At 37.2% G+C, this 26,640-nt stretch overlaps 1 protein-coding gene across 2 annotated transcripts; it reads right to left on the bottom strand.

Annotated features, from left to right (window-relative positions):
- On the bottom strand, positions 1-26,390 carry sgms1b (sphingomyelin synthase 1b). 2 transcript variants are annotated; one of them, XM_066664757.1, is made up of 7 exons: positions 26,167-26,390; positions 10,443-10,717; positions 9,465-9,955; positions 9,236-9,353; positions 5,746-5,899; positions 3,677-3,843; positions 1-3,084 (listed from the first exon to the last, which is right to left on the bottom strand). In XM_066664757.1, exons 2-7 carry the CDS (start codon positions 10,569-10,571, stop codon positions 2,911-2,913), a joined length of 1,233 nt encoding a protein of 410 aa, XP_066520854.1. In that variant the 5' UTR covers positions 10,572-10,717; positions 26,167-26,390; the 3' UTR covers positions 1-2,910. The 2 variants fall into 2 exon arrangements, with proteins under 2 accessions (XP_066520854.1, XP_066520855.1); XM_066664758.1 differs by lacking the exon at positions 26,167-26,390 and adding an exon at positions 12,748-12,793.
- Between the last annotated feature and the right edge of the window lie 250 nt (positions 26,391-26,640).

Below are 26,640 nucleotides of genomic sequence, written 5' to 3' on the forward strand. Positions count from 1 at the left end.
GAGATTTTCAGGTCATTCTCATCGGCAAGTTATGAACCAATGCATCCTTGTTATTTTGGGCAGTGGAAAATAACTTCAAGAAGGGACACAAGAATGTAAAAACACACAAGAAAACAGAAACAACCATTCACTGCACTGTACCACCTCTTCTCAATTTTTCAAACCTGTTGCACCGATCACCCTCGTACAGCACCATATGCAGGAGCATTACATTTCTACTTAAACATGCAAGGTGACTAGTTTTGTGTGTAGGGAGTTCATTATATATGAAATATGATAAACCCATGATTGTTTTTGTTGTTTTAGATATAATTTCCAACCTCTGCATGGAGTTGAACTCGACGTTCCTGACCAATGTTGAAAACGAATGGTTAATCTCAGACATTCATCGCTCCTTCTACACAGCATGTGTAATTGTAAATTATTTTGCTATGGTTGAAAGATTCAGGGTTACTCCACTGCTCAAGCTGTTGGGTCGTTAGCTCTGATCCATGCCTGCAATTTGGCTAAGGGCCAGTTTCTCACTGTGTGAACTTATGCTTTTTCAGTGGTTCATGATAATACTGGGGGGGAAGGTCATCCTACTGCATATTCTACATTAATTACTAATTTAACTCTTACACTACCAGCATTCATCTGTGTTCAAACGCAAAGCTCAAGCATCTTTTATTTCATTCTCTTCTACAGGAAATGCCTGTGATTATGTGCCACAAAGAACACCGTAGTCCTGTGATAATTACATTTTTGGTTTGTTCTGATTTTTCTCTCTAACACTGATGAGCTTGCTAAGATTCATTCTGTGCAATGGTGCATCGACAGGGTTTGATTCTGATGGAAGGCCAGCTCTTCCAAGAGTATGAGTATATATAAGAGTATATAAAAGTCATGGCCAGTTTTTACCTTTTAATCTTAATCACTTTAATCTACAGATAAATAGTTCATTTTTTGTGTATCTTCATACAAGAATCAAATGGTTTAAAATTAAGAAGAAAATGTCAGACACAATCCTGTGCTAATGTTGTCATTTATTTGCCAAGAATGGCAAACTATTAAAATGTTAGCAGCTTTTTTCCATTGGATCTTTATCATCTCATTGTTATTGGCTTGTGGAGAGTCCATAACAAAGTGTTTTCATATTCCACTCAGTGGAATACATACACAGGGTAATAAATAGACAATACAAAATGAAAGGAACATAAAGAAGTTTTAAAGACATGCAAGTTAGCATTGTGGTCATCATGGTCGTTGGTAATACTTCCTTTTACAGTCAAAGTCTGATATATTTTCATTGTTTATTAGAAAAAAAAAAAAAAAAAAAAAGCTAATGGAGAACTATTGTTGGAAGAACGATGGCAAGTACAAACTAAAATAAGATTTGGTTACAGTGTTATTTTGAGAATTATCCAATTTCTCTTCTTCAGAAATCATAAAATTGGGAAATAACTCAAAATACACCATACAGCAATCCCTCGTTTTTCGCGTTCCAAGACCACCCGTGAAAAACGAATTTCCGAGAAGTAGAGGAAAGATATATTTTATGTATCTAACGAGTATTTGGGACTTTTAAACCCCTCCCTGTGCTGTTAACAACCCACCCTTTGCATTAGACAGTCATTCTATAATGTTTTTCAGCTGGAACTACATGTGATATCCTACCAGTTTCTACTTTTTCTTAGATTTACCCTCACTATCCGCGATATAGCGGCCATAAGCCCCCCGCAAAGTAGCGAATCTGCAAAAGATGAACCGCGAAGTAGCGAGGGATTACTGTAATGCAACAAAACCAGTTAAGTATTTAAAGATGTAAATATGAATAGTTAAATGTGCTATGTATCCCTTGTCTTTACAATCATTTCTACCAGCAAGAATGATGTGGTAGTTTATTTCATGGGGTAAATACTTAAATTCTTCTTAAATATTTCAAGTAGATATCAAATATCTCAAAGCATGATCCCATATTTTGAGCATGTAGTGCTTTCATAGAAAATGGATATGACAAATTCTGCCTCAGTTGAAACATTAGCAAATCTGTTGCTCACAGTTAATTCAGAAATACAAATAGATGGGGAGAGATTAGGCTGAAAAATGATGGCGTATTCCAATCAACACTTATGTACCACTGAGACTGGGAGAGAAAAACATATATGCTACATAACCATATAACCATTAAATAGAGATTAACTTTACAATCATTGCAAGAAAAGGCACAGAGGAACAGTTTTCCCACCTCTGAAACAGCATTCATCTGTTCTGTCTTAAAAAGTGTAACAGATTTGTTTTGAAAAAATAATTTTCATAGAAACTTTTGCAAATCTGCTGTTTAGCTTACAAAATAGCAACACAACTGCCTTCTGCTTGAAGTCCCAACATCATTTATTTTGAAGTGGGGTGTTTCAGAAAAGCAGGAGGAGTTTGGTTAAAGGGACAGTTCTACACTTAAAGTGAAGGATATGCTCTGAAAAATATGTGCAAGGGAAGATGGGTGGAAAAGAAAAAATATTCACTCCTGCTCACTGTCTTTTGTCATTTCTAAATACATGGAAATATCTGCAAAAAATGACTGCTATAGGCATGTCTATTTAGTCTAATGCAGCCTCAAGTAACGAATCAAGGTGAGAGCACCCAAAAGACAACAGGGGAATGAAATGATCTTATTTGGCAGGTCCCATCTAAAGCTAGCTATTCTGGCCCCATTAACCCATAGAGGATCAGGGTTGAAATGCAGGTGTAACCTGGGTGGAGTGAGAGGAATGAAATGCTTTGGATGAGTTGTTGATAGTCACAGTGCCTTGTAGCTCAGTACTAAAGGGATTGGCTTAAGTATGTGAGTTTGTTAGGCTATCATCATGTGATTAATTCCTGGCACTTAAGGCAAATATCCCACCCTTACAGAGGGGAGACAGCAGTCAATCAATCGGAGTCAATCCGGCTGTATTTCATGTGACCCCAGTGCAGCGATTGCCATGAAAAGGGGATCTGGTAGCTCCTGGGAATGACATCTCTGACGTTCCGCTCCAGGTACTGGAAAAACCAGTACCACCAAACACGTGACAGGAAGTTGCTCTGAGATGCCACCTTCAGATCCTGCACAAAAAGAGTGAACAGAAGAGTAATGTTATGACAATGTGCATATTGGGATATAATTTGGGAAGTGAAGCGTCTTGTTAGGATTTGACATGGGATATTACACTTTATCAGGTTATAATCTACACCGTTTAAATATATTTCATCATTATATCTTTATATAATCATTCTCCATTATTATTTAGATTCATTTCTAATCTATCCATGAACCATACACATGACTGTATCTCTGAAGTGTGTAGCAGTAAATAAAAAAAAGGAGTAAAATACATTTATTACAAATGTAATGTACAAATACCTGAGTTTAAATAGCCTTCTCAAAGCCATCAATATGCACATTTGCTTTATTTATTTAATTTTTTTTAACTGCATGCGAGTGGCAGAGGAGTAAGTAAAGATCCAAATTATTATTAAATTTTTTTTTTATTTAATTAAATAATTAAATAAAAGTTAAATTCACAGGGCACGAAGCAGGAACACACCCTGGAGTAGGCGCCAGTCCCTCACAGGGCGAATAAAAGTTAAATAATATTTTCTGTGTTTTGTTTGCACAGTGATGGTCCTGCTGTCTCTTTATTAGAAGGCAACTTACTGGCTGGTTGGCCATAGTGTGATACCACCAGAAGAGGCGCGTTGTGATGAAGTAGGCAATGACAACATCTATAGTGTAGTGGTCATGAGCAAGGAGGATGCAGAACACACCCACTGCACACAGAGCCCCACAGCCCCAGTGATACCACCAGAACCGCCGAGGGGAGTCTATGGAGCACATTTCCAAAAAAAGATTAATAAAACAATAAAAAAACATTCATTACAAATAACATTTTATCTAAAATCAACATCTCATTTCAGCTACAGAACATGCAAAAATCAATAGACATCTTTCTGAAACAATTGATCACAAACCAGAAGTGGATCCCAGAGTTGGGATGTGAGGTCAAAGAGAGACATGACATGTTTCCCAATGCTTGCCATGAAGTAAAACAGCTAGATTCTCACATCATAATGGAATTACACCCATTTAAAGAGCAATTAACTTTCAGCAAAAACTTATATATACACCAACTATAAATACCATATATAAAATATCAGAGAACAGAACAGAGCGACTGGCTAAAATACTGCTGATGTTCACTCTTATGTAAACAAGCACACCACTAAACACAATGGGCTATATTGAAGTCAGCAAAAAATATTGAGGAAATATCCACATATCGTACGATAAGCTGATAATGTAATTGTGACAGGCCTAGTCACACCTGCAGCTATTTCCATATCTCAGTTTTATCAATAAAGTGTTTTTTAATCCTGTTAAGCTTCTTATATCCACCATAAACAAATTATTTATTCCTCGCACATTTTACACTATTTACATTCTTACATTTTACTCTCCATTTCATTAATATCATTAAAATTACCAATACATCTACTACACTAGGAATTCTTGTGCTGAAGCTTTCAGCCCTGAAACCGAGACCGGGGGGTATTATGTCAATAAACTTGAGGCAAAAATTAATCAGCTAAATCAGACCTCCAATTCATTTAAAGGAAGAGCTCAAAAGAATTGCTTCAGGAAAATGATTTGAGTTTTGGGACAGCTGTGCACTGTGGAAACTTTGCCTGTAACTTGTGTGCATCTGTAGGAACCAGATACCCACATTTATTTAATAGTCATGAGCATGCTGCCTAACCCCTGAGAAACTGATTTTTTTGGGGCACTATGGGTAAAAAACTAGTGTACTATATAGGAATTTCCCATTTTCTCTGAAGAATTAGGTCAACATTACGTAATAGCTGACGCCCTAAATAGAACACTAAACAGTGAATAAGGTGGGAGAGACAGTGAGTAATAAGAAAAACAAGATGGAAATCTGTACCCACGGTTTAGTAATCCATAGTCTCATCTTACAAAAGTGTGCCCACCTGTTCCTAAAGCTCAACCTCAACTTTGCAGAACTGTAACCTTCGACTTCTGTGGAATACAAGTCTGCAACAGAAACCCTTCAAAGGGTGTAACTGCACAAAAGCACCACAAGGGGGTTCTGATGTTTAAACTAAGTGCCTGGAAGAATTCAGGGCATAATTGTGTATTATAAGTATGGCAATTTGGTCTGAAGATGAAAATGTTTTGATCTGGCATAAATTACACAAAAATACTTTTCACATCTCCATTAAACTCTACTTTTGCTTAATCTAGTGTTTAATTCCTGTTAATTTACTTTAGTTCCTATTAATTAAGTTGATCCTCAATTATGAACAACTCATTACAGCATTAAAGCCAGATTAAAAAGAAAATAAAATAAAAATGAAGAGAAAAAAAGTTAATATTAAGTGGTTACATATAAATGTAAAGATATAAAGAAAGGGCAAAAAATAAGAGGAAAAAATAAATCAGGATAAAATCAAAAACTGAAATTTAAGGAAATTTAAGGAGTTAAACGTGCGGCTGGATGAAGTAATACTGAAAGCCATTGATCATTCCTAAATATTTTTGCTGTACAAATAACATAGTACACTATGTGATAGTGACTTACCATTTCAGTTTTCTAACCTCATGTTACCAAAGAAAAATACATACATACAATCATACAACCAAGATGAGCAGTTGGGTCTTGTAAAGTTCTGACTGATATTTTAAATTCTGTTGTTGCGCTTCCTTACATTCTTTCATGAAGAGATAGGTGAGGGTCAGCATGACCGTGTGACCGCTGTACAGGTAATCTCCACACATGTTGTGTGAGCCAGTGATGGTCAAGCCGCCGCCAGCAATCATCTTCATCACTCGCCTCATCTGAGACTCCCAGTCACCATACAGCTGCAATTGGAAGGACATAAGGTCGGTCACTGAATGTTCATTTATTCATTCATTATCTGTAACAGCTTATCCAATTCAGGGTCCGGAGCCTACCCGAAATCACTGGGTAGGAACTCAAGGCAGGAACTCACACACATAACAACCCCCCCCCCCCCCCCCACACACACACACACACACAAACATTTTGTTGTTTAAATTTTTTAACAACAAAATTTAAAAAAACAGAAACAATAAAACAAACGGGAAAAAGTTTTAAAAAATAGATGATAATAGAAATATGCAAGCTTTTAATAAATAAACAAAACACAGATGAAGCAAAAGTAGGCTTTTAGCTTTGAATAAGAATAGGATCAAATGGATTCCATAAGAATATCCAGCAGTATCTCATTCCAGAGCAAAAAGCACAGTCCCCATTCTGCTTCAGCCTCAACTTGGGGACATCCAATCCAAGCTGATCAGCAGATCTAAGGAATCACGTATAGGGTATAAACAAGTCCACCAAATAACTAGGAGCTAAGCCATGGAGAGATTTCTAGACTACAAGCAGGATTTTAAAATGAATCCTAAAAACAACGGGGCACCAGTGGAGTGATGTCAATGGCAGAGTAATATGCTCTCGTTTCCTCGTACGAGTCAATAAGCTAGCTGCAGCTTTAGACCTGACATTGTGCAATGTAATATGAAATATAATAAATTACAGTAATCAACCTGCACGGAAACAAAAACATTGATATATTTCTCAAAATATGTAAAGGATAAAAATGGCTTCACATTTAATAGTAACATACATTCAAAGAAACTAGACCTGAGTACCGCATTCTGTTTATCAAATTTGAATTCATTGTCAATAAGGTGAACAGCGCCTATCACTAATCTATTTAAAAAAAATAACTTTTTTATTTATTATTTTTGACAGATGTCCATTAGCCGTTCATTTTACATTTGACATTCTAATACTGCCAACATAATTTTACACCCCACCAAAATATTAACACCATCACTCCTGCAAATATTAGGCATACAAATATGTTTTAAATAATATTTTGTGCAACATATACATTTAACTCAAATTTCAAACATTCTGCTCTTTCGTCATTGCATTCAATAAAAAAAATAACCTAAAAATTAAGTACTTTGAAAATTGCAAATGAAAATTTGTTTCAAAATAATAAATGTGCTACAAATAACACTGTACCCAAAAGTACTTCTGAGTTTTGATTTAGATGATTTAAAGATTTAGGTCAGCAACAATACAGAAATAAAAGACATGGAACTCTGGAAAGAAAACTAGGCCTGTCACATTCACACAGTCAATTTCTGTGGTTGATATATTGTTCCAGAAATAATTGTAATAAATGATATTATAGTGATTTTAGGACCATTTTTATGGCACTGATAAATGCCATAAATAATATAACAGCATAATAATGCCATTAAATCCCTTTTTAAGAGCAACAAAGTTTTAGGGGAAAAAAATAATCATTGGACATTGGAATTCTAAAAACGAGTTTAAATATAAAGGAAACAAAATAAAACCACTGTTTTCAAAGAAATTAATTTAATGGTCCGGAACTGATAGACGAGGTAAACAAGCAAACAAAACAGCTCGACCAGTTAAAATATTGGTGACGTTCATTCTTATGTAAACACTATGGGCAATACTAAAGTCAGCAAAACTTATTGAGGAAATATTCATATATTGTACAATAAGTCGTTAATGTAATTATTGTGACAGGCTAAAATGAAACAATTACTCACATGGAAATAAATAAATAAATACCTACCTAATTTGGATTTGTTGTGTGTGACAGATAAAAATGAAATTGAAAGGAAAACAAAAAGTGACATTTGTAATAGATCCCTCTATAAGAGCCACACATTCAGGAGAAGAAATCTTTATTGAAATATTGAAGTATTGAAGTGGGACCGGTAGGATTTAGAGTATAGCTGAATTTGTTTTCTGTCTCTTGATGTGATGTGAATGAAGTGTTGATGCCCTCAACACCTGAAGTTATTAGCTTCATCTTTAAGTGATCTTAATATTTCGGTTCATCACTTGTACATTTATGCCACAAAGTTTAGTGCTAATTCTTGATCAAGTTTGTGAACAAACAACAACTACATTCTCTTTCAATCGCTAAGCTGCATTCAACAGGAAAGCACAATGTGACAAGTGAAAGGCTGTCTGGCTTGGGCAAGCGGGTGATGGATGTTTTCCAGCTGGCTCTGCTGGAGGATTTCCTGCTCTGTGTAGTGAGTGTATGCCCTGAGTTTCACACCCACCCCTCTGACTCACACACATCAGGGCAAGAGTTCCCCAAAGAGTGTACCATGGCAACACAGTCACACTGCAAACAACCACCTCGCTTCTGCCCATATTACTCACTGTACTTCTTTCAGCAGGGTCTTAAAATAACAGGGCTTTTTAAAGCACCGCAAACTACTCTTATAATAGAGTAACAGAATAGCACACTATAAACATTGTGTCCGTGGATCCTTAAAAAGTCTTAAATTTGTTTAACTAAAAAGGTATCCCAAAGGTCTTAAAAATGTCATGGACTGAAAATACAAATTTTGTTTTTATTTTATTTTTGCAGTATCCAGATTTTGAAAGCAAGTGGTATTTAAAAAGGTCTTAAAATGTCTTAAATTTAATTTCCCCATACCAGCAGATATGATGAAGGTAAATTTGAAGTGCATTCGGAAAGGCACACACTCCTGGATCCCTTTTCACGTGTAAATTACTTTTAGATTTTTTAAATTCTTTAAAAGGCTTTTACATTCATAGTCCAATAAAATTGTGTGTGCTACAAAATATTAAATATTAATATTAGTATTAAAGGCAACATCAACAAATCTGGAGTTCTCTCTGCTTTGTTTACCTTTACTTGACAGTAAAAGTTTTTATTCAATGTTTAAATTACTTTCGGTCTGTGTTTATTTTAAATAGTAACCAAAAATGATATCAGTTCCACCTTAGGTAATACAAAACAGCAAAAAATAAGCCAATATCTTGATATGTGAATATTTTAAAAATATATATATATATTTTTTTTTTTAAATCTAGAATAAAGAAAAGTCAACACCTGAAGCTCCAACACAAAATCAAAGACATAAATGGAGCACCAACGGAGCAAGAATAGAGCAAAACTCTGAAGTCAGTTCATGCTTTTCAATGTCTGGAGGCCTCCAAGTTGTCTAACCAAATCCTTAACTCGCATTCAAGCAAAGTTCCTAATATTTCTCATATTGCTCAAGCTTATGAATCACAATCCTATAACGTGACCGTGGCCTTTGTTCTTGGATTCAGTTCTGAATAAAAGTTAGCATTCCTACCTTGGGAGAACACTGGAAATGCTTCCCTGGAACAGGCAGAGTAGTAATGTACATGGTGATACACCGGTACAAATACAGGGTCCCCACAATGAACAGGAACCGCCGAGCAACAATGGACCTATCAACAGAAGGGATAGACTCATATAACATAAAAAAATTAAAATAAAATTTAAAAAAAAAAAAAAAAAATGAGAATTTCAAATGCATCTCCACTAACAGGAACACTTACCTGTGTTTCATGAGACTCCACTGTAAGATCCACAAGATCACCAGAATCATTCCATTTATCTCACATACAGAGAACGCCCACTCCACTCGGTCAAAAAAGTCAAAGAATTTGTCAGGTAAAGGAGGGGTCACCTCCTTAGGAGGCACACGCTCATGGACAATAGAAATCATGATGGTGGTGAAGACAAAGCAGCAGATGGCATACAAAAAGGCAATACCCGTTTTCCCCCATTCAGTGGGGAACTGGGGGCCGATTGGCTCAGGAATGGGAATGCGCACTAGTTCCTTATTGTAGCCGTTGACCATGCCATTTCGTTTGGTCTTGCTGGAGGCACTGGCATCACCATTGTGAGATATGACCACATGACCGTTGGTGAGACCATTCTTGTGTGCTTCGATATGGTGCTCAATATTGAGTGTCTTGATCTTCTCCAGAAGGTGCCTTCCACCATCTGATGTGATCCGGGATAGAGGAGGCCTCTGGAAGTCTGCCTAAAAGTAAAAATTGGCACAGTAAGTCCAGCACATATACAAACATATTTTTATTTAATTATAAAATAAATTAATAAAGCATTTTATTTATGAATACGATTGTAATTTAAAATAGGTGAGCCCAAAATGTGATTTAAAGTTTATATTTTACTTTGTTTTGTACTATGTCTTTGCATGTCTGTGTATGATGTTTACATTTTTATTTTTATATTTTCATTGTACGTTTTTATTTTATTCTTTTTCATCTGTCCTTGAGTGTCTTGAAATGTGATTATTTAAAAATATGTATCATTATTTTAAAAACTCGAAGCTCCCACACAAAACCAAACAGGTAAACATTGTAGTCAAATTAAGACTTTCTAAATGACAATTTATATACACATTTATATTTTTGTTTCCAATAAAGTTTCCAATAAATCCTTTCATTATTATTTCTTTATTTTTATTATTATTTTTTTTCTTTTTACAAATTCGTATATTCAAATACCTGAGAGAGCTGCAACAAAGCTCGGCCGTCCATGTGCCGGAGTGGTTCGGTGTACTCCTGCATACCCTCTTCAGCCAGCCACAGTCCCACATCAGCTTCTGACCACAGGGCTGCCTTTTTTATGCCCATCCCTCAGTACAGAGAGACCGTGTGGAGATTCAGAAGCAAGGAACAGCAAACACTGCTACAGCACACACAAGTTTCTTCCAGTCAATGACATGGTGAGAACGGCAGCTGAAAATTACGACTGTAGAAGGCAAGCTCAAGTCTCCTGTCTTGAGAAAGAAAAAAAAAAAAAAAAAAAAAGAATTGCAATGATCAGTAAAAACCCTTCAGTGAACAATGCCTGACAACAGTAGAAAGTACATTAAATTAAAAGTACAAAAGCATGAAAAACTAAAAAGTTTGACATTAACATTTTAGATCAAACTGGTTGTAGAGTTTACTTTTTTTTTTCTTCACAGCCTGTGTGCAACCCAGGGTTTTATATTTGAGGAAAGAGCAATAAAACTTCAGTATTACTGAAGCATTCTTATTATATGAGTAAATAAATATTTAAACCTTTACTACCAAACAACAATCAAAAAAGTAGGGAATACAGGGAAATTACGCCTATGCCTTTACTTGAAGAATCCCAAGAACTTGCAAGTATGTGAGGCTGGGTGGGGCATGTCTGTTTACAAATGTGCTCCAGGCGAAAGGAAGGGATGTCTCACACATGGTTTATGTTACAGAGGGGCTCCCTCTGAGCTCTTAGCTTCACAATCAGCTCCCAAAATTGCACAAAATAAATTTTAGCATCAGAAATGAGCTCTGGTTTCTGATAGCAAAAGCAGAGTACTGGAAAATACCAAGACCTTATATACATATACGCCTACATGTTCACCGCACATCCTGTGGTCTTGAGCCTTAAGTTAAACGACCAACAACAAATAAGTCAGCACCATGGCTGTGGGTGACTTGCTGGTTTAAATGGGGTAACTTACATATTGGGTGGTTAACTTACTTAAACATGTCATGGTATGCCAAAAAGAGTTTTAGCTACAAATAGGTCTGGGAAAACACCCAGACTGTCAAGCTGAGTACATGAATTTGTCATGTTATAAAACAAAAGGAAGGCCTTTAGAGATGGCTGCAACATTTAGATAACAGACACAAGGCCACCAAAAAAGAGCAGTTCTTTAAATTCCTCAATTTCTATTAACTCTTATATTTCAAAAAGAAGAAAATGTCTATAGTTTCAAACTGTTACTGTTATTGTTAAGATGTGGTTCAGTGCGAAAAGTCAGAACTGTTAACAGTGGTGATGATAGTAAATAGACATCAACTTTCTGAAGGTTCCTCCATAAAGTTATTTTAAGACTAAAGTCTGTGGAAATTAAATGAAATGGGTTTTTAATGTTGTATACATTGCAATTGTGGTTCCTATCACCAACAATGTGTAGAAACGAGACTATAAGTCATAAATCCTTTCTTATTGAAACCAGTTGCAAAAGACTAAGTGAAATGTGTAAAATTGGGTTTTAATACCAGTTTTAACACATGATTTATTGCAAATACGTAACAAACGGCTATTTCAAAACTTCTCACCTCTCATCTGACTTGTTAATTCCAGAATGCTACACGTGTTAAGCTTATTCCACATCCACTATACAGCCTGTAGTGCAAACACGCACACACACACACACACATCCTCAACAAGGCATGTGTTAACCATAGCAAGACAAGGCAAAACTGTGACTACTGTCATGAAAATACTTCACCTCCAGCTAAAAAAAACCCTGTTGTTCACATCACTTCACAAACTGTTCCATGTCTCTACACTATGGTCTCACACATTCACATAGCTGTCCACACAGCTTTTATACTTGCATCCGGGAAAAAACACATACAAAAAATTAAAGCTAGAGTAGAAGTACAAATGTAGCAGCTCAAAAATTTCCCAAGTCCCTGAGTGGGAAAAGTGTAGTGGAACTTAGAACATCCAGCATCAACCAGCACAGGAAATGAAGTTAACCCTAACCCAAGTTCTTTTGGGAAATAAAATAAAATAAAAAGCTAAAGCTCAATAAAGGGTAAAAGGACTCAATAACAAAGCAACACACAACAAAACCATTATGTTACAGAAATACACCCGTACAAAACAAACAGAATTGATTACTAAATATGATCAGCTAAATCAACACAGAGGAGAGAGTGTATTTCCCTTAGTTACTGAGTAACAGTAACAGAAGTAAACCTACATAATCCATTAATATCAGGAAGATAACCAGTTACATCCAACTTCATATGTCTTTAAGCTTACCTCAGTCCCATTACAAACATGTGTGGCTTCAATGCTTCCACACCACTTGCACCAGAACTTCCTCACTCCCACCCCTCCTCCCTTCAAATGACAAATGACTCTGTCCAGTCACACAAAGCCACGCCCCCTCTAACTCACTCATTTAACCCCTTACACCCTAAACACACATCCAATTCCTTACTCTTATAATTATAATTTAAATAAATAAATAAAATTTGGAAACATGACTTTAGATCCTTACAGGTATAATAATAAATACAAATATACAAAATACCACAGAATAGTAATCTTGATATTCAATCTTTGAGCACAAAAAAAGCCAGGTGTCTGGCCTCTGAAAAACTGAAAAAAATGATTGTGCAACTGTTAGGCTCTGTTGGTTAGGTGCCTAGCAACTTCACAAAGAAAAAAAAACTACTTATATGCAATGAGTAACCACATATGAAACTACGATATTAACTCACTCCAGTTGTTGCTAGGATGAGAAGCATTATTTGCAAAACCTTCAAAACAACTGTTCTGAATAAGCGAACATGAAGTGCAATAATCCTTAAATATTAACCACACATGGGACTAAGTCACATGGATCCTTGTTAGCAATAACAAAAAAAAAAAACCCTCCATGCAAAGTTAATGCAAGCTAAAGTGTACTTTGTGTAAAGAGCAATTTAATTGGTTGAAACAATTAAAAATAATATACAATGTTTGATGGCGCAAAATCAGCATTTTTAATTAACAAAGGGTTCAACCATTTGTCATTCATTCATTCATTGTCTATAACCACATATCCTGTTCAGTGTTGCGGTGGGTCCGGAGCCTACGTTGAATTACTGGGCGCAAGGCAGGAACACACCCCGAAGGGGGCGCCAGTCCTTCAAAGTGCGACACACTCACTGACACCTATGGACACTTCTGAGTCACCAATCCACCTACTAACATGTGTTTTTAGACCGTGGGAGGAAAACGGAGCACCCGGAGGAAACCCATGCAAACAAGGGGAGAACACACCACACTCCTCACAGACAGTTACCCAGAGCAGGGCTTGAACCCACAACCTCCAGTATCCTGGAGCCACACACATACTTGTGCTTACATTGTGCTTAAAAAAGCTTTAATCATGGAAACAAGTTATATATAATATTCACTCAGTTGCCTTTGCATGCATAGGAAATTTAGTGATACCCCAGTTTTAATCCATACGATTTAATATGATGTCAACCCACCCTTTGCAGCTATAACAGCTTCAACTCTTCTGGGAAGGCTTTCCACAAGGTTTTGGAGTGTTTATGGGAATTTTGACCATTCTTCCAGAAGCGCATTTGTGAGATCGAATAACAATGTTGGACGAGAAGGCCTGGCTAACTCTCTCTGCTTTATTTCATCCTAAAGGTTTTCTATTGGGTGATGGAAGGCCAATCAAATTCTTCCACACCAGACTCACTCATCCATGTCTTAGGGACCTTGCTTTGTGCACTGGTGCACAGTTGTGTTGGAACAGGGACAACTCCAAACTTTTCCCACAATGTTGGGAGAATGAAATTGTCCAAAATCTCTTGATATGCTAAAGCATTAAGAGTTTCTTTCACTGGAAATAAGCGGCTGAGGAGCATGATTCATCATTCCAGAGAACACGTCTCCATTGGTCCCGAGTCCAGTGGCAGTGTGCTTTACACCACTGCATCCAATGCAGCGACGATTGCTCTAAGACTGCAAGGGAAGCTCAGCTTCCCCTAAAATGTCAAAAAATAAGTGACCAAATGTATACTGTTGTGTGTACGTGCCATTGAATAAATATGCACTACAACGCGCTCAACTTTTGTTCAGAATCAGCTTCTTATTACTGGTAAAGGCTGGCTTTCCTCTCAATCATTCCCGCATCTTCGGTGCTTTAAATGGTGTGGACGCTCAATAGAGAAGCAGCGAAGTGCAGTGAAACGAGACAAGCCATTGGATAAATGCTGGGCTTTGTCCCGCCCATCGGACGCTCAGCGTCTCTGGGGGTCTATGGGGCAGTGGGTTGGTCTCGGTTGGCCCGGACGCTCAGCTTTTGCATGATGATTGGATGATCTGTCTGAGGCTGAATCCCTTTTTGATTGACAGCGAAATGAGCGAATCAGCGATCCTTTGGTGTAGAGATCTGTGGGAGCACAGGCAGACACACTTCACATGGGCCAAGGCCGTTTAAGCAGCCTAGCTCTGCTGGCCATTGAGAGGACACTAGTCAAGTCCCTGGAAAAGACGCCTTGTTGGTACGACAGGGTCACAGATCATTTTCTTATAAAGGAACGGAGGGTAGAATTTATGTATAAATAAACTGACACATTTTATGATGTATGCCAAAATTGAGCTTCCCCTCCTTGAAAGACCAGCATCTGCCACTGATCCAATGCTTCCACTTTGTTATAATATCTATTATATTTTTGACAGTAGGATATTAAGTAGCGAGGAAATTTCACAAAAAGGTGTCATCCTGTCACTGTTCAACACTGGAATTCACTAAGGTCCTGAGAGCGAACCCATTCTTTCACAAATGTTTGTAGAAGCAGTCTGCATGTCTAGGTGCTTGGTTTTATACACCTGTGGCCACGGAAGTGAATGGAACACCTAAATTCAATGATTTAGATGGGTGAGTGTATACTTTTGGCAATATAGTGTGTAAACACCTTATTTATTCTGTTCCAATAAATGAAACAACATGGGAGAAGGTGCCTTATTCAAGGGTTCCTTCACTCCCCCTTCACCAATATTCCTGCTGAAGGTGGGGATTAAACCACCAAAATGAAATTGGGTAAAGAAACGTTTTCTTCATGAATCGCATAATATGGGTCAAAATTAAAATGAAAGTGCAAGATGTACTTCTGACAAAATGCAAATGAAAATAAAAAGATAAATAAAAGTGAAATGACAGTGTAAGATTCCGTTCTAGGCTCTGAATTCACTTTAAGGGACAAAATAAAAAAAAAAATTAAAAGTGCCATCTACAGCTGATTTACTCATTATAAAGCTTTTTTACATTTAAAATTCTGGCACAAATGACCCATGCTTGAGTGAACAATTAAACTGCTATTGAAGCGATCTAATTTTACTTTTCATTTTTGTCATGATATTTGCACATGTGAGAAAAACAAACAAACAAACAAACAAAAAAAGAAATGACAAAAATATATATGGATATTTTTCATTATATTAAATTTCTTTTTTGGAAAGATTTCCCTCCCATACAGCAGAAGACATTCCTACTTGACCTCCGGCAGAACAAAGTCAAAGAGCAACTCATTCATTTCACTACTCTTTCACAGAAATAATAAAAGCAGGTACTGGGTAGCATGCAATGAGCTGAAACTCATTTTCTGAACGTAAGTGCCTGTGGCAAAATATACGGACCCGAAGTAATAGGTGCAGAACTGGGGAGTTGCTGAAACTGCCAGAAGGCTCTTGGGTTTAGAGTTCAATGTGGCAGCATATTCAATTTCAAGGCAACTTTGACGATTCAAGCCATTACACAGAAGTGATTCCTGAAGGCAAATGTGAATATTAGAGACCAAACCTGAGGAACCTAGTTTCCACTGAAAGCACATCATCAAGCCTATAGATATATTATGTGTTAGTGCGTGTTGTGCTAGTGTGAGTGAATCAGACCCAGCAGTGCTACTTAAGATTTGTAAAACTCTGTGTTCCCCCACTGTCCACTCTGCTAGATACAACTAACCCCTTTGGTCCACCTTGTAGATGTAACGTCAGTAATAATATTCCAAGTCCAGCACTGACACAGAGGGTTTTAAGAACTCTAGCATCCCTGCTGTGTCTGATCCACTCAGCCCAAAACACAAACGAACATATCACCACCATGTCAATGTTACTGTAGAAATAAGAATGATCCACCACCTGATCTGAGGGTCCTGACCATCGAAGAGCAGGGTGAACTGAGGATAAAGTATGCAGAGAAACAGGTGGACTACAGTCTGTAATTATAGAGCTACAAAGTGTTCCTGTGTGGTCAATGGAGCTGATAAAATGGACAGTGAGTGTAGGTGTTCCTAATCTGGTGATTGTTCACTGTATATGCATTTCAGGTGTAGTGATATTTGGCAAGGGGCAACACAGCAATGACTTTAATGTAAAGTCACATAATACAAACAGAAAACCAAAAATAATATAAGGATTGTTTTCTGAATATTAAGGGGTTTTATTATTTTTATTTTTAAAAATGCTGCTATTCTACCAAGTAAATTGTTGGTGCTGATTAATTAACTTTTTTTTTTTTAAATGCAGTAGCAGGAGCTCTACTTTTTGCTACCAGGAGCAGGCGCAGGGACCATCTGCAGCTGTTTATGTACCAAAAATATCTCAGCTAATGCAAAGTCAAACCCCTAGTCAGCCCCTGCTGCCCATATAGCTCCAAGCTGGACAGTGTCCACCTTAGATTCAAATGCAATTAGGCTGAGAGGATGGTCTAAGAGTTGAGAGGAGAAGGATTAAAAAGTGTTTATAGAACTGTCTCTAGGTTGCATAATTAACTGTCCTATTTCTTCTTCCAAACCACCAGCTCACAGTGCTGACCCTGTTTAAACAAGGGAAATACAAGCAAGAAGCTAGGCTAATGCTATATGCCTAATGTAAGGTAGTTTGTTTTAAACCAAGTAATAGCTTGATTTTTGCAGCTGCAAAACTATCAGATACACTGAATGATCACTGGAATAGTGACACCTACATTGTCCATTTTATCAGTTCCACTGACCATACATGAGCACTTTGTGGTTCTACAATTACAGACTCTATTACAGACTCAGGCTCTTTAATGGTCAGGAGCCACAGACAGCAGCACTGGAGTGACACCGATTGGGGGGGGTTATGTTAGTGTGTGTTGCACAGCCACTTTTTTTTTTTGTTCAGTGTATATTAAATACATAAATGTGTATGCAAATATGTAAAATGTCTTTGATAGCTAGTAATCATTATTAGTCTTTGACTCTTGTTTTTTTTCCTTCAAGAGTAATAAAGTGCTCTCACCACAACCAGAAGCTGAGGTCAAGATAAGTTTGATAATACCATCACTGTCACCAGAAGACAGGCCACAACGCTTCCATTCACAGACTGAATCACTCTCTGTCCTCCAAGAATTCCTTAACACACACATTCCATAAGCCTGAATCTAATTACCACAGCCCCGCTTAACTCAAGAACACCAGCGACAAATAAAACAAGCCTGCGAGTCATAACCCAGCTGTCCAAAGCATGTCACTTCTTCAGTATGCAAAACACCACATGCAGATGTCCTCTTCATATATTGTTGGCTTGATAATACTATCTAACTTTTGCACAAATTGTAATGCACTGCATGTTCCAACAGTTTTCATTCATGGCCATCATTAACTTTTCAGTTGTTTGCGGTAAAATAGCTCATGTGGAATCCAGCCAGACATGAGAGACTTTGCCTTAGTTAAGATCGCTCAGATCCATATGACTGCCCATTTTTTCTGCTTCACGTAAATCAACACCAAGTATTAAAATGTAAACTTAAAGGTAATCAGAAAACACTTTTTATAAAATTCAGATTCACGTTTCCTCACATTTTGCTAGCTCTCCAGTCTGTTTGCGTGCAGGAAACATGTATAATATATTTATAAACCCTAGTGTCAGTTAAAGAAGAGAAAAAGAAGAGAAAAAAAAGAGAAAAAAAAAAAAAAAAAAAAAAAAACCCACCCCAAATGATGAAAATCATGAAGAGACGAGGATATTGCATAATTTCTGCTCCTGAACGTAAATAAACCAGAGAGAACAGCAGTTCCCTAGAATCATCAGTTCCTTTAATGCTTGATATATTGCCTTGTCATGTACCACGTAAAGAAATATCCACATTTCACCTCTCAGTGGTATGAACAGATTATACTGTAAGCAAACAAACTAGCAAACCAACCAGCAGCCAGCTAAAATACCATAGCAATCATGTAGCAACATCTAAGCAACCACCATGGATAACATGGCAACAGGCAATCTAAAAAGATATGCAAAACATGACATGCGTATAGTACAGTAGTTAAGGCTCTCAGGTTAATTTTCTACCACATTAACATACCCTAGATAAGAGTGTAACAGTAAGAACTGTTTTAAATTAATGCAATTATAATGTTGCACAACTTGGTAACAACAGTAGAAGTGGAAGGAAGAAGGATTGTTACAATTAACGCTTGTGTTCACTCTTTGCAAACTTAGATGCTGCATTATTTGGCATAATGAACCCAACATCCATTTTCCATAATGCACTCGTGCATGTCAATGTCAGTATATGTTTTTATACTTTTAGGTAACTGTCCTCCATTTGGTTCTGCTTATTCTTATCTGAGGAGTGCTAGTATTGTAGCAGCAGTGGTGAATGAGGAGAGCGGTGAGCAGCGGTGCTACTGGTCTGAGGCACCATTTCGCATGTCAAAGTTCATCAAAGTTGACATTGATGTGAAATTGGCAGGCATAACATAGGTATTTTCAAACCTGCACATTTTAGTCAGGTTGAATTGAACTCTGGCTCATGGTTTGTTTGGACAGTTGTGAAAAAAGTAATCGCTCTTAGATGCAGACCAAAATAACCAGTAAAGAGGTAAACTGGTACCATTCGGTGAGAATGTGATCCGGTGTATGGTGTATGCAGCAGGTCTGAGCTAAATGGCTCCTATAGCCAGGGGTGCTTTGCATATTGGACACAGCAAAGCAGGTAAACAGAGAACAGAGTTTTGTTGGTAATCGTAGAAACAGAAGAGTGTCATGTACTAGTCTATGACCTTTTTACTGTGTTTATTTTCTTGCTCCCCTCTCAGTAAAGTCTGACCAACTGGTGGTGAGAACATTCACAATTGTTTTGAGGTGACATGTTTTTATGTGTTATATTCATTTAATTTTTTTCTGTAACCGCTTATCCAGTTCAGGGCCCAGAGCGTGTTTTTGGACTGTGGGAGGAAACCCATGCGGACACGGGGAGAACACACCAAACACGGAGCGGGTATTGAACCCACAACCTCCAGGCCCTGGAGCTGTGTGACTGCGACACTACCTGCTGCGCCACCATGCCGCCCATATGACTGCATTTCGCACACAAAATTTCCCAGAAATAAAAAAAGTCCAGTGCAACCGTAGCATTAGGCCAAGATTTTGTTTAATTATCACTCACTGCATTAACACAGCCCATCAAATTGTGACACACAAGCCTGAAAAATTACTTTTAAGGATTTCAGAAATAATGCATGAATGTAAAGTTACATAATTTCATGTCAGGAGCCACAATGTGTTTTCATGTTTAGATATGCCATCAAAAATCCACCCAATTTTAAGCAGTGATGAGCAAAGTTCAGTGAGGTCATGTTCCAAATGCTTCCATTCAAATTTAACTCATTTCCTCAGGAAAACAATAAAGGAACTCTTTTACTACATGCCAAACAAAGCAGGGAGTTAAAGTGAATCTGTCTATGTTATACAATACTTTTACCACAAGGTACTCGCTCTCACCTTTAAACTTCCTCGTCTAACATCATGTATGCATAGTATGTGCATGTTTTAGACCACTAAAGGAATTTCAGCTCTAAAAGACAGACTTTTTACACCATTGAAAAACACCAGCTCTTCCAAGAATATTTCACGGTTCTTGTAAACACACATCAGATTAACATTAACACCACCTCCTTGTTTATACACACATTGTGCATTCTTTCAGCTCCACTGACCACAGAATCACTGTGTAGTGCCCACACTTACCACCACAGAGCAGGTATGATTTGGGTGGTGGATTATTCTCAGCACTAAAGTGTCCCTGGCACGTAGTGTGGGTTTAAGGATCTGACAGCAGTGACGCTGGAGTTCTCAGTGTCCTTTCACTGTCCACTCTACTCACCTACCTTGCTGATAAAATTTCAGAGAGAGTAGTTCATCTGCTGCTGCATTCATTGTGTTGGTCATCCTCTAATCATTTATCAGTGGTCAATGGATGCTGCCAACAGGAAGCTGTTGGCACAGTATTCTCAGTCCATTGACCCAGAGGGGTTTAAAAGCTCCAATCTCACTGCTGTATCTCATCCACTCATACCAGCATAATCACACTTGCACCACGTCAGTGTCACTGCTGTGCTGAAAATGATCTATGATCATGATCCCACTATGTGGGTACTTTAGGGGCTGTGACCATTGAAGAACAAGATGGAAGGGGGCATACAATTTATGCAGAGCAACTGTGATGGACAATGGACAGTGAATATAGAAACAAGGGAGTTGGTGTTAATGTTAAAGCTGATTGGTAATTATATAAAATAATATAATTTTAATATAATTTATAACTTTTTCTTTTATCAGTTATATCTGAATATCCATTTTTGACATTCCCTCATAACAGGCACAAATGCAAATTAATTTGTCAATCAATCAATCAATCAATCAATAAATAAATAAATAACACTGGAGAAATTAAAGAGCACAAAAAAATGTACAAAGCAACAGCATTTGTACAGCTTTAAAATATATATTTCCTCTAATCAGGAACTAGTGCAAATGTGAAAAAAAAAAAAAACTGTAAACATCTGAAGTTAGTTAAGACAAAGTGGAGGAAGACGCATCAACAGGAAACCTTGCACAACTGCACCACGGTAAGCTATATTCTGATCACGTGTTTCACACAAGAGCATGTCTCACATTTTCCATACACAGGCCAGAGAACTCTGTGTTTATGTAACTGGAAACAACATGACAGAAGAGCACAGACCACCCAGGAGGAGAATCCAATCTGCCGACTGAAACACACTGTCCATTTATAACGTTAGTAGTATACAATATAAGCCAAAAAGTATGGGCCTAGTTTATTGTGCAAAATTAATATCAAAGAAAGCAACTGGATAGAATATGCACCTGGACCATCCGTGACAGAAATCCATTTAAATAGTGTTGGAATTACATACACACCCCTTTCTTCCAATCGCATTTAACATTAAGCAAAATGTTGAGTTAACTCACTGTACATAGACCAATCAGAGTATATTTATGAAGTGTCAATACTTTATCGTTTACAGCTGTGCATATTTTTCTTGTTTAATTTCATTTTTAAGATGCTATACTTGTCTTTGTATTTTATTTAAGTTAAGCAGTGTGATCTGCCCCCCAAACACCTCCCACAACAAACATCATTTCATTAGTAACCTCTTACTATACATACTGTACACACACACACCTTGTCATATGCAGACACAAATCTTCCACAAAATAAATTTGTTTACTTTATCATTCATGAAAAGGCATTCAACTGGGCTAAAGCATCTAGTTGTTTTAACTGCATGTGTGAATCATAAAAACGTATTCATTAGCTGTTTCGGGGACATGTGTTCCAGCTGGTTTTGCTATGCACCAAGTTGCTGTAATCACATGAATGTGTAGTACTTGCTCCTATGAACCACGAAGAAGAGAAAAGAATAAATCAGGTTGGGAATACATTAATTATCATGAAGATAAGTAGGGTTTTTTTAACTATATGATATCTTAATAGAGCAAAATAAAAATATCTTTAGACAGTGGTTTTTAGGGCTATGCCATATCGCATTGGCAACAATAATAACCCCAAATTTTATAATACAATAAATAAAATCAATATCGTAATAATTAGGATATTCTGACTTATTTATCTAATGATGTCATGTGGTTACAGGTAGTATGGAATATATTAATTAAGTGAGTCATTTAGGCACAGCAACAGGTAAGGTGGAAACTCGCTCCGCATTCAAATTATTTGCTCCAAAAGAGGAGGAGGATATAAAATAATAATTACAGTTGTTTACAAAATAAATAAATATTTATACATTTAGTTGTTGTTTCTTCTGAGTGTTTGAAATTGTTAGATTAGTACTAAAATAAAATGCTATTAAATATAACAATATTATTTTATATATGTCCATATATATGCCTATATATATATATATATACACACACACTTAATATTAATATAACACTTATTTTGTTGCAATTTTGCGGGACCGCCTACTGAGCCAGCCTAGAAGAGGGAGGAGAGGCTGGCTGACTCCCCATCTCCCCATGTTAAAACACACATTTGCTGGTAGGAACACAGAAGGGTGTCGTTACCCATTTTGCGTCACTGCCCGATTTGGACTGCACATGCGCAGATCACCATGCTTGTGTACACTTTACTGATAGTTCTGATATTTTACTTATTTCTTCTTCGAGGGTAATTGTAAAGAGACACCGCCCTCTTTGTTTGAACGCCATGTGTGTCCCACATTGTTATTCGTAATGTTTAAGCAGAAGCCTACCTCAACATGGATTGTTGTAAAGAAACACACTCTGCCGGTGCTCCAGTTGTTTAAAAGTGTAAAGGATAGTGAGGAAAGGCTAACTCGTATAAGCTATATGTGTGAAGGTCAGCGCATGTGCCGTCCTAATTGGGTAAGTTCATGTGATTTACTGTAGCTGCGCACAGGCACCTTAAAACTTCAGTTAATCTTCCTATTCAGAGAATGTATTTTGGCTGTAGCAGACAGATCAAGTAAAACTGTACCTGCATAATAACAACAGTGAGGTGAGTGAAGACATCAGGAGCTTACAATAGTTGGCTGTTCTAATAGTTTAGAATCAGAAACATTAATTTTGTCTTGTGTATGTACGTTGCTGCATTGCAACAAATACCTGGTCTTGGCTTTTGATTATAAATATACATTGAACTCTTGTTTCTTGCTGATCAATTTCCATAAAAAATGAATGTTCTGCCCATTATTTGCTTCTTTGACTTGCTGTTTGTTTAAAGCAAACTTTTGTTGTCGGATATTGCTCTAATCTTATGACAAATATTGAACTGTCTATTCTTTGCTTGGGTTTCAGAGAAAACAAGTACTCTGGACTTGCATATTAATTACGCCTGTTGTTTGGCCAAACTTTGAGCGTCTGTGATCTCTGCCCCTGGAATTCCTTGCTTTTGGAGCATTTTTATTAGATTCTTCCCAATGAAGTTACACCTGTACTGGCAGAGCAAAAATAATATATTTTTGTCCCCCATTTCTGCATTTATTAGTCCTGCCCTCCATATTTCCTGTACAACCCAATCACATAATAATAATAATAATAAAAAACACATGCAAACAAAAACACTGATATGAAGCACCAAGGCTTCTCCAGACCTACCAAAGACAAGGGTAAGTATTTTGGGCATTCCTGTTTTTGAAATGCCAGAAACATGACAATGACATTGTCTATGACAATGGCTATATTGCTAATGGCAGTCCGGCTAAACTAGGCTTACCTTGTTTCTTGTCTTGTTTCATATCACCAAGAATACTGTTATCGTCAAAATACCTTGAAATATTGTAATAATATTTAAGGCCATATCGCCCACCCCTAGTGGTTCTCAATCCTAGTCCTGGAGTACCACTGCTCTTCATATTTTAGAGAATCCCTTGCTTCAAACACAGCTGAGGCAACTCATGAACTAACTGCCAACCCCTTCCTGAGTCGAACTGAGTTTTAGAGCAGGGAAAACATTACAAAATTCATGTCAGTGTTACTTCAGGACCAGGATTGAGAACCACTCTTATAAGGAATTGATGGTAACTATTAAATTTGAATATTTAGTGTCATAAATTCATTAAGCTTTTTGTAAAACCCATAAGAAAAAAAATCTGCTCACATGAATTTTACAAGGAGGAAATTTCCTTTTAAGCCAGTTCTGCATATACACGTCTGACGCTCTTACAGAACAGAACACCAGCTACACTGTATAAGGTTGCTTCTTGAGTGCTGTAAAACCACCATAAAAGTGATGCCTGAAATTAATATAAATGGTGGAAAATTCAATTTTGTCAGACTAGGTTTTTAGAACAAACCTATAAAAGAGCTCTTGAAATAAAGAACATAATTAAACTAAACATGAAGATTTCAGCTTTTCTACCTTAAGAATGTAGAAACAGTTACCCAACAACATTCAAACAACAGTGACGTTTTTCATTGTAGCGAGTGAAGCTGACAAAACCTTCCATCTCAGCCAAACTTTATCCTAGAAACACAACATCCTGCATATTTTCTTTTTAAATCAAATAATCATAAACATGGTCTCAGCAGTAGATTGGGCAGTACTGAACCTTTGCACTGGCCACTGAATCGATGCACAAACTCTACATATTTTATACTGCACACAATGAAAGCTTGATCAAACCTTAAACTTGATGAATAAGTATTTCCTCAGTGTTTATGGGTGTGTACCATCCTTTTTTAGCTGACATAACTAAGCTTTAGCATTAGTGTTCTCCAAGTTCCAACCGTACTGTGTTTTGGTGGTGGTGACTAAATAGCACTAAATATCTATATTTGTATTTCTGAGTAGCAGCTTACATACCTGAGTGATTTCTAAAGTCAAACATTAAAAACAAAGCTCAAAAATGCCTCATCCTATGATTCATTTTATTAGTCAAATGTAGGCATATAGCTCAGACAAAAATGTTTGTGAATGGGCAATAAACGTTACACAGTTTTGGACTGATGCAGCACAACTAACGTTTCCAGTGAACTAGGAACATAAGCTAGCAAGACATACCAATAGCTTGGCTTAGTTTTTTTTTTTTGTAAAATAATGTGAATATTCCCCTGTAAATTGGGATATAGCTTGTTATAAGTAAGTATAATCTGAAAAATAATAGTCTGTAAGGCATAAGTTTTAAAACAAAAAACAAACGGTAGTGTTGCAGTTTTATGTCATACCTTTACAGTTTAGTTTGAAAATAGTCTTAACTATGAATTGGAATTTCTAGTTTCAGAACACTACTATTTCTCCTTTGAAAACAGAAATGGTTGACTGTTACCAAGTCGTTTAAACCCAAAATTACATTCATTACACTACTGGGACCTACAGCCTAACTCAGAGATATTCACAAGAAAATGTTATGATGCAAATAACTAGCGTTTCAGGTTTACTGGATCCCTTTAAGGCTGGTTCACAGTTGAAACAGCGAGTCTCCCCACACTTTATTCCTAATCCAAAAACAGATGGGTAAAGACGAGTGTTTTAGAGTTTAGGGGTAGAGAAAATACAGTGTACATGAATCTACCGTACAGGAGTCGGAGCTAGTGATATATCTGCGAGGTTAAAGCGTGTTATTTCATTATAATAGGCCACAAATAACGTTTCAACACAAGGATGACGACGCTAGCTTAATGCCCCTACACTCAGCCCTGTCATATTTTCACACATATTCAGATGGAAAAAAGTTGTAACGGTAACATTAATGATCAACAGATTGTCACTGATGGCGGGTACTACGTCAACAGGCAACAGTCAAGCTTATAAGCGACATTTATCTCTTAAATTGTACGCAGGCTAACGTGGATGTGTCGTTTAAAACGTGCAGAAAATCAGCTTAAATACTTGTAAGCGTATAATGTTACGTTACCTACCTGCCATGAATCTGTCCTTAGCGTAATGGCAGTAATATGTAGGGCAGAACTGGAAGAACGCTCGAATTTCGTTTAACTTTGTGACAGACCCCGCTGTATTTGCCTAGGAACACATTTAGCAGCTTGTTTGTTCAGGTCAACATGGACGAAAAGGCGAGTTAATAGGTGAAATCCCTCGCATCAGCGTTAGTGTCGGTTCATCCTTCTCCGATCCACAACCACAAGATTTGTTTATCTGGAGGGGGCGGAGCGAATTCTGGGGGTGGGTTATTTAAGGCTGCCTTTGCAAATTAGACAAGTATCCAGTTTTGCCTTTTCAAAACGCAGACTTAACGTTCTGAACGTATCTTTCTTTTTCCCTCCTCTTATATACAGCGATGCGGACAAATATATTTGAGTGTTGTATCTGTTGCTAAGTATAGACTTGCAACCATACGTTACGTGTTTTATGATGTCACAGACCTGAAGCGTACC

The sequence above is a fragment of the Hoplias malabaricus genome, chromosome 3, assembly GCF_029633855.1.
Source record: "Hoplias malabaricus isolate fHopMal1 chromosome 3, fHopMal1.hap1, whole genome shotgun sequence".
NCBI lineage: Eukaryota > Metazoa > Chordata > Actinopteri > Characiformes > Erythrinidae > Hoplias > Hoplias malabaricus.

Coding starts and splice junctions, on each gene's coding strand:
- sgms1b (XM_066664757.1), bottom strand. CDS start 10,571: ATGGGCATAAAAAAGGCAGCCCTGTGGTCAGAAGCTGATGTGGGACTG. Junction 5,900..9,235: donor ATTTCCAGTGTTCTCCCAAG/GTAGGAATGCTA, acceptor TTCCAATTGCAG/CTGTATGGTGACTGGGAGTC. Junction 3,085..3,676: donor ACACTATGGCCAACCAGCCA/GTAAGTTGCCTT, acceptor CTTTTTGTGCAG/GATCTGAAGGTGGCATCTCA.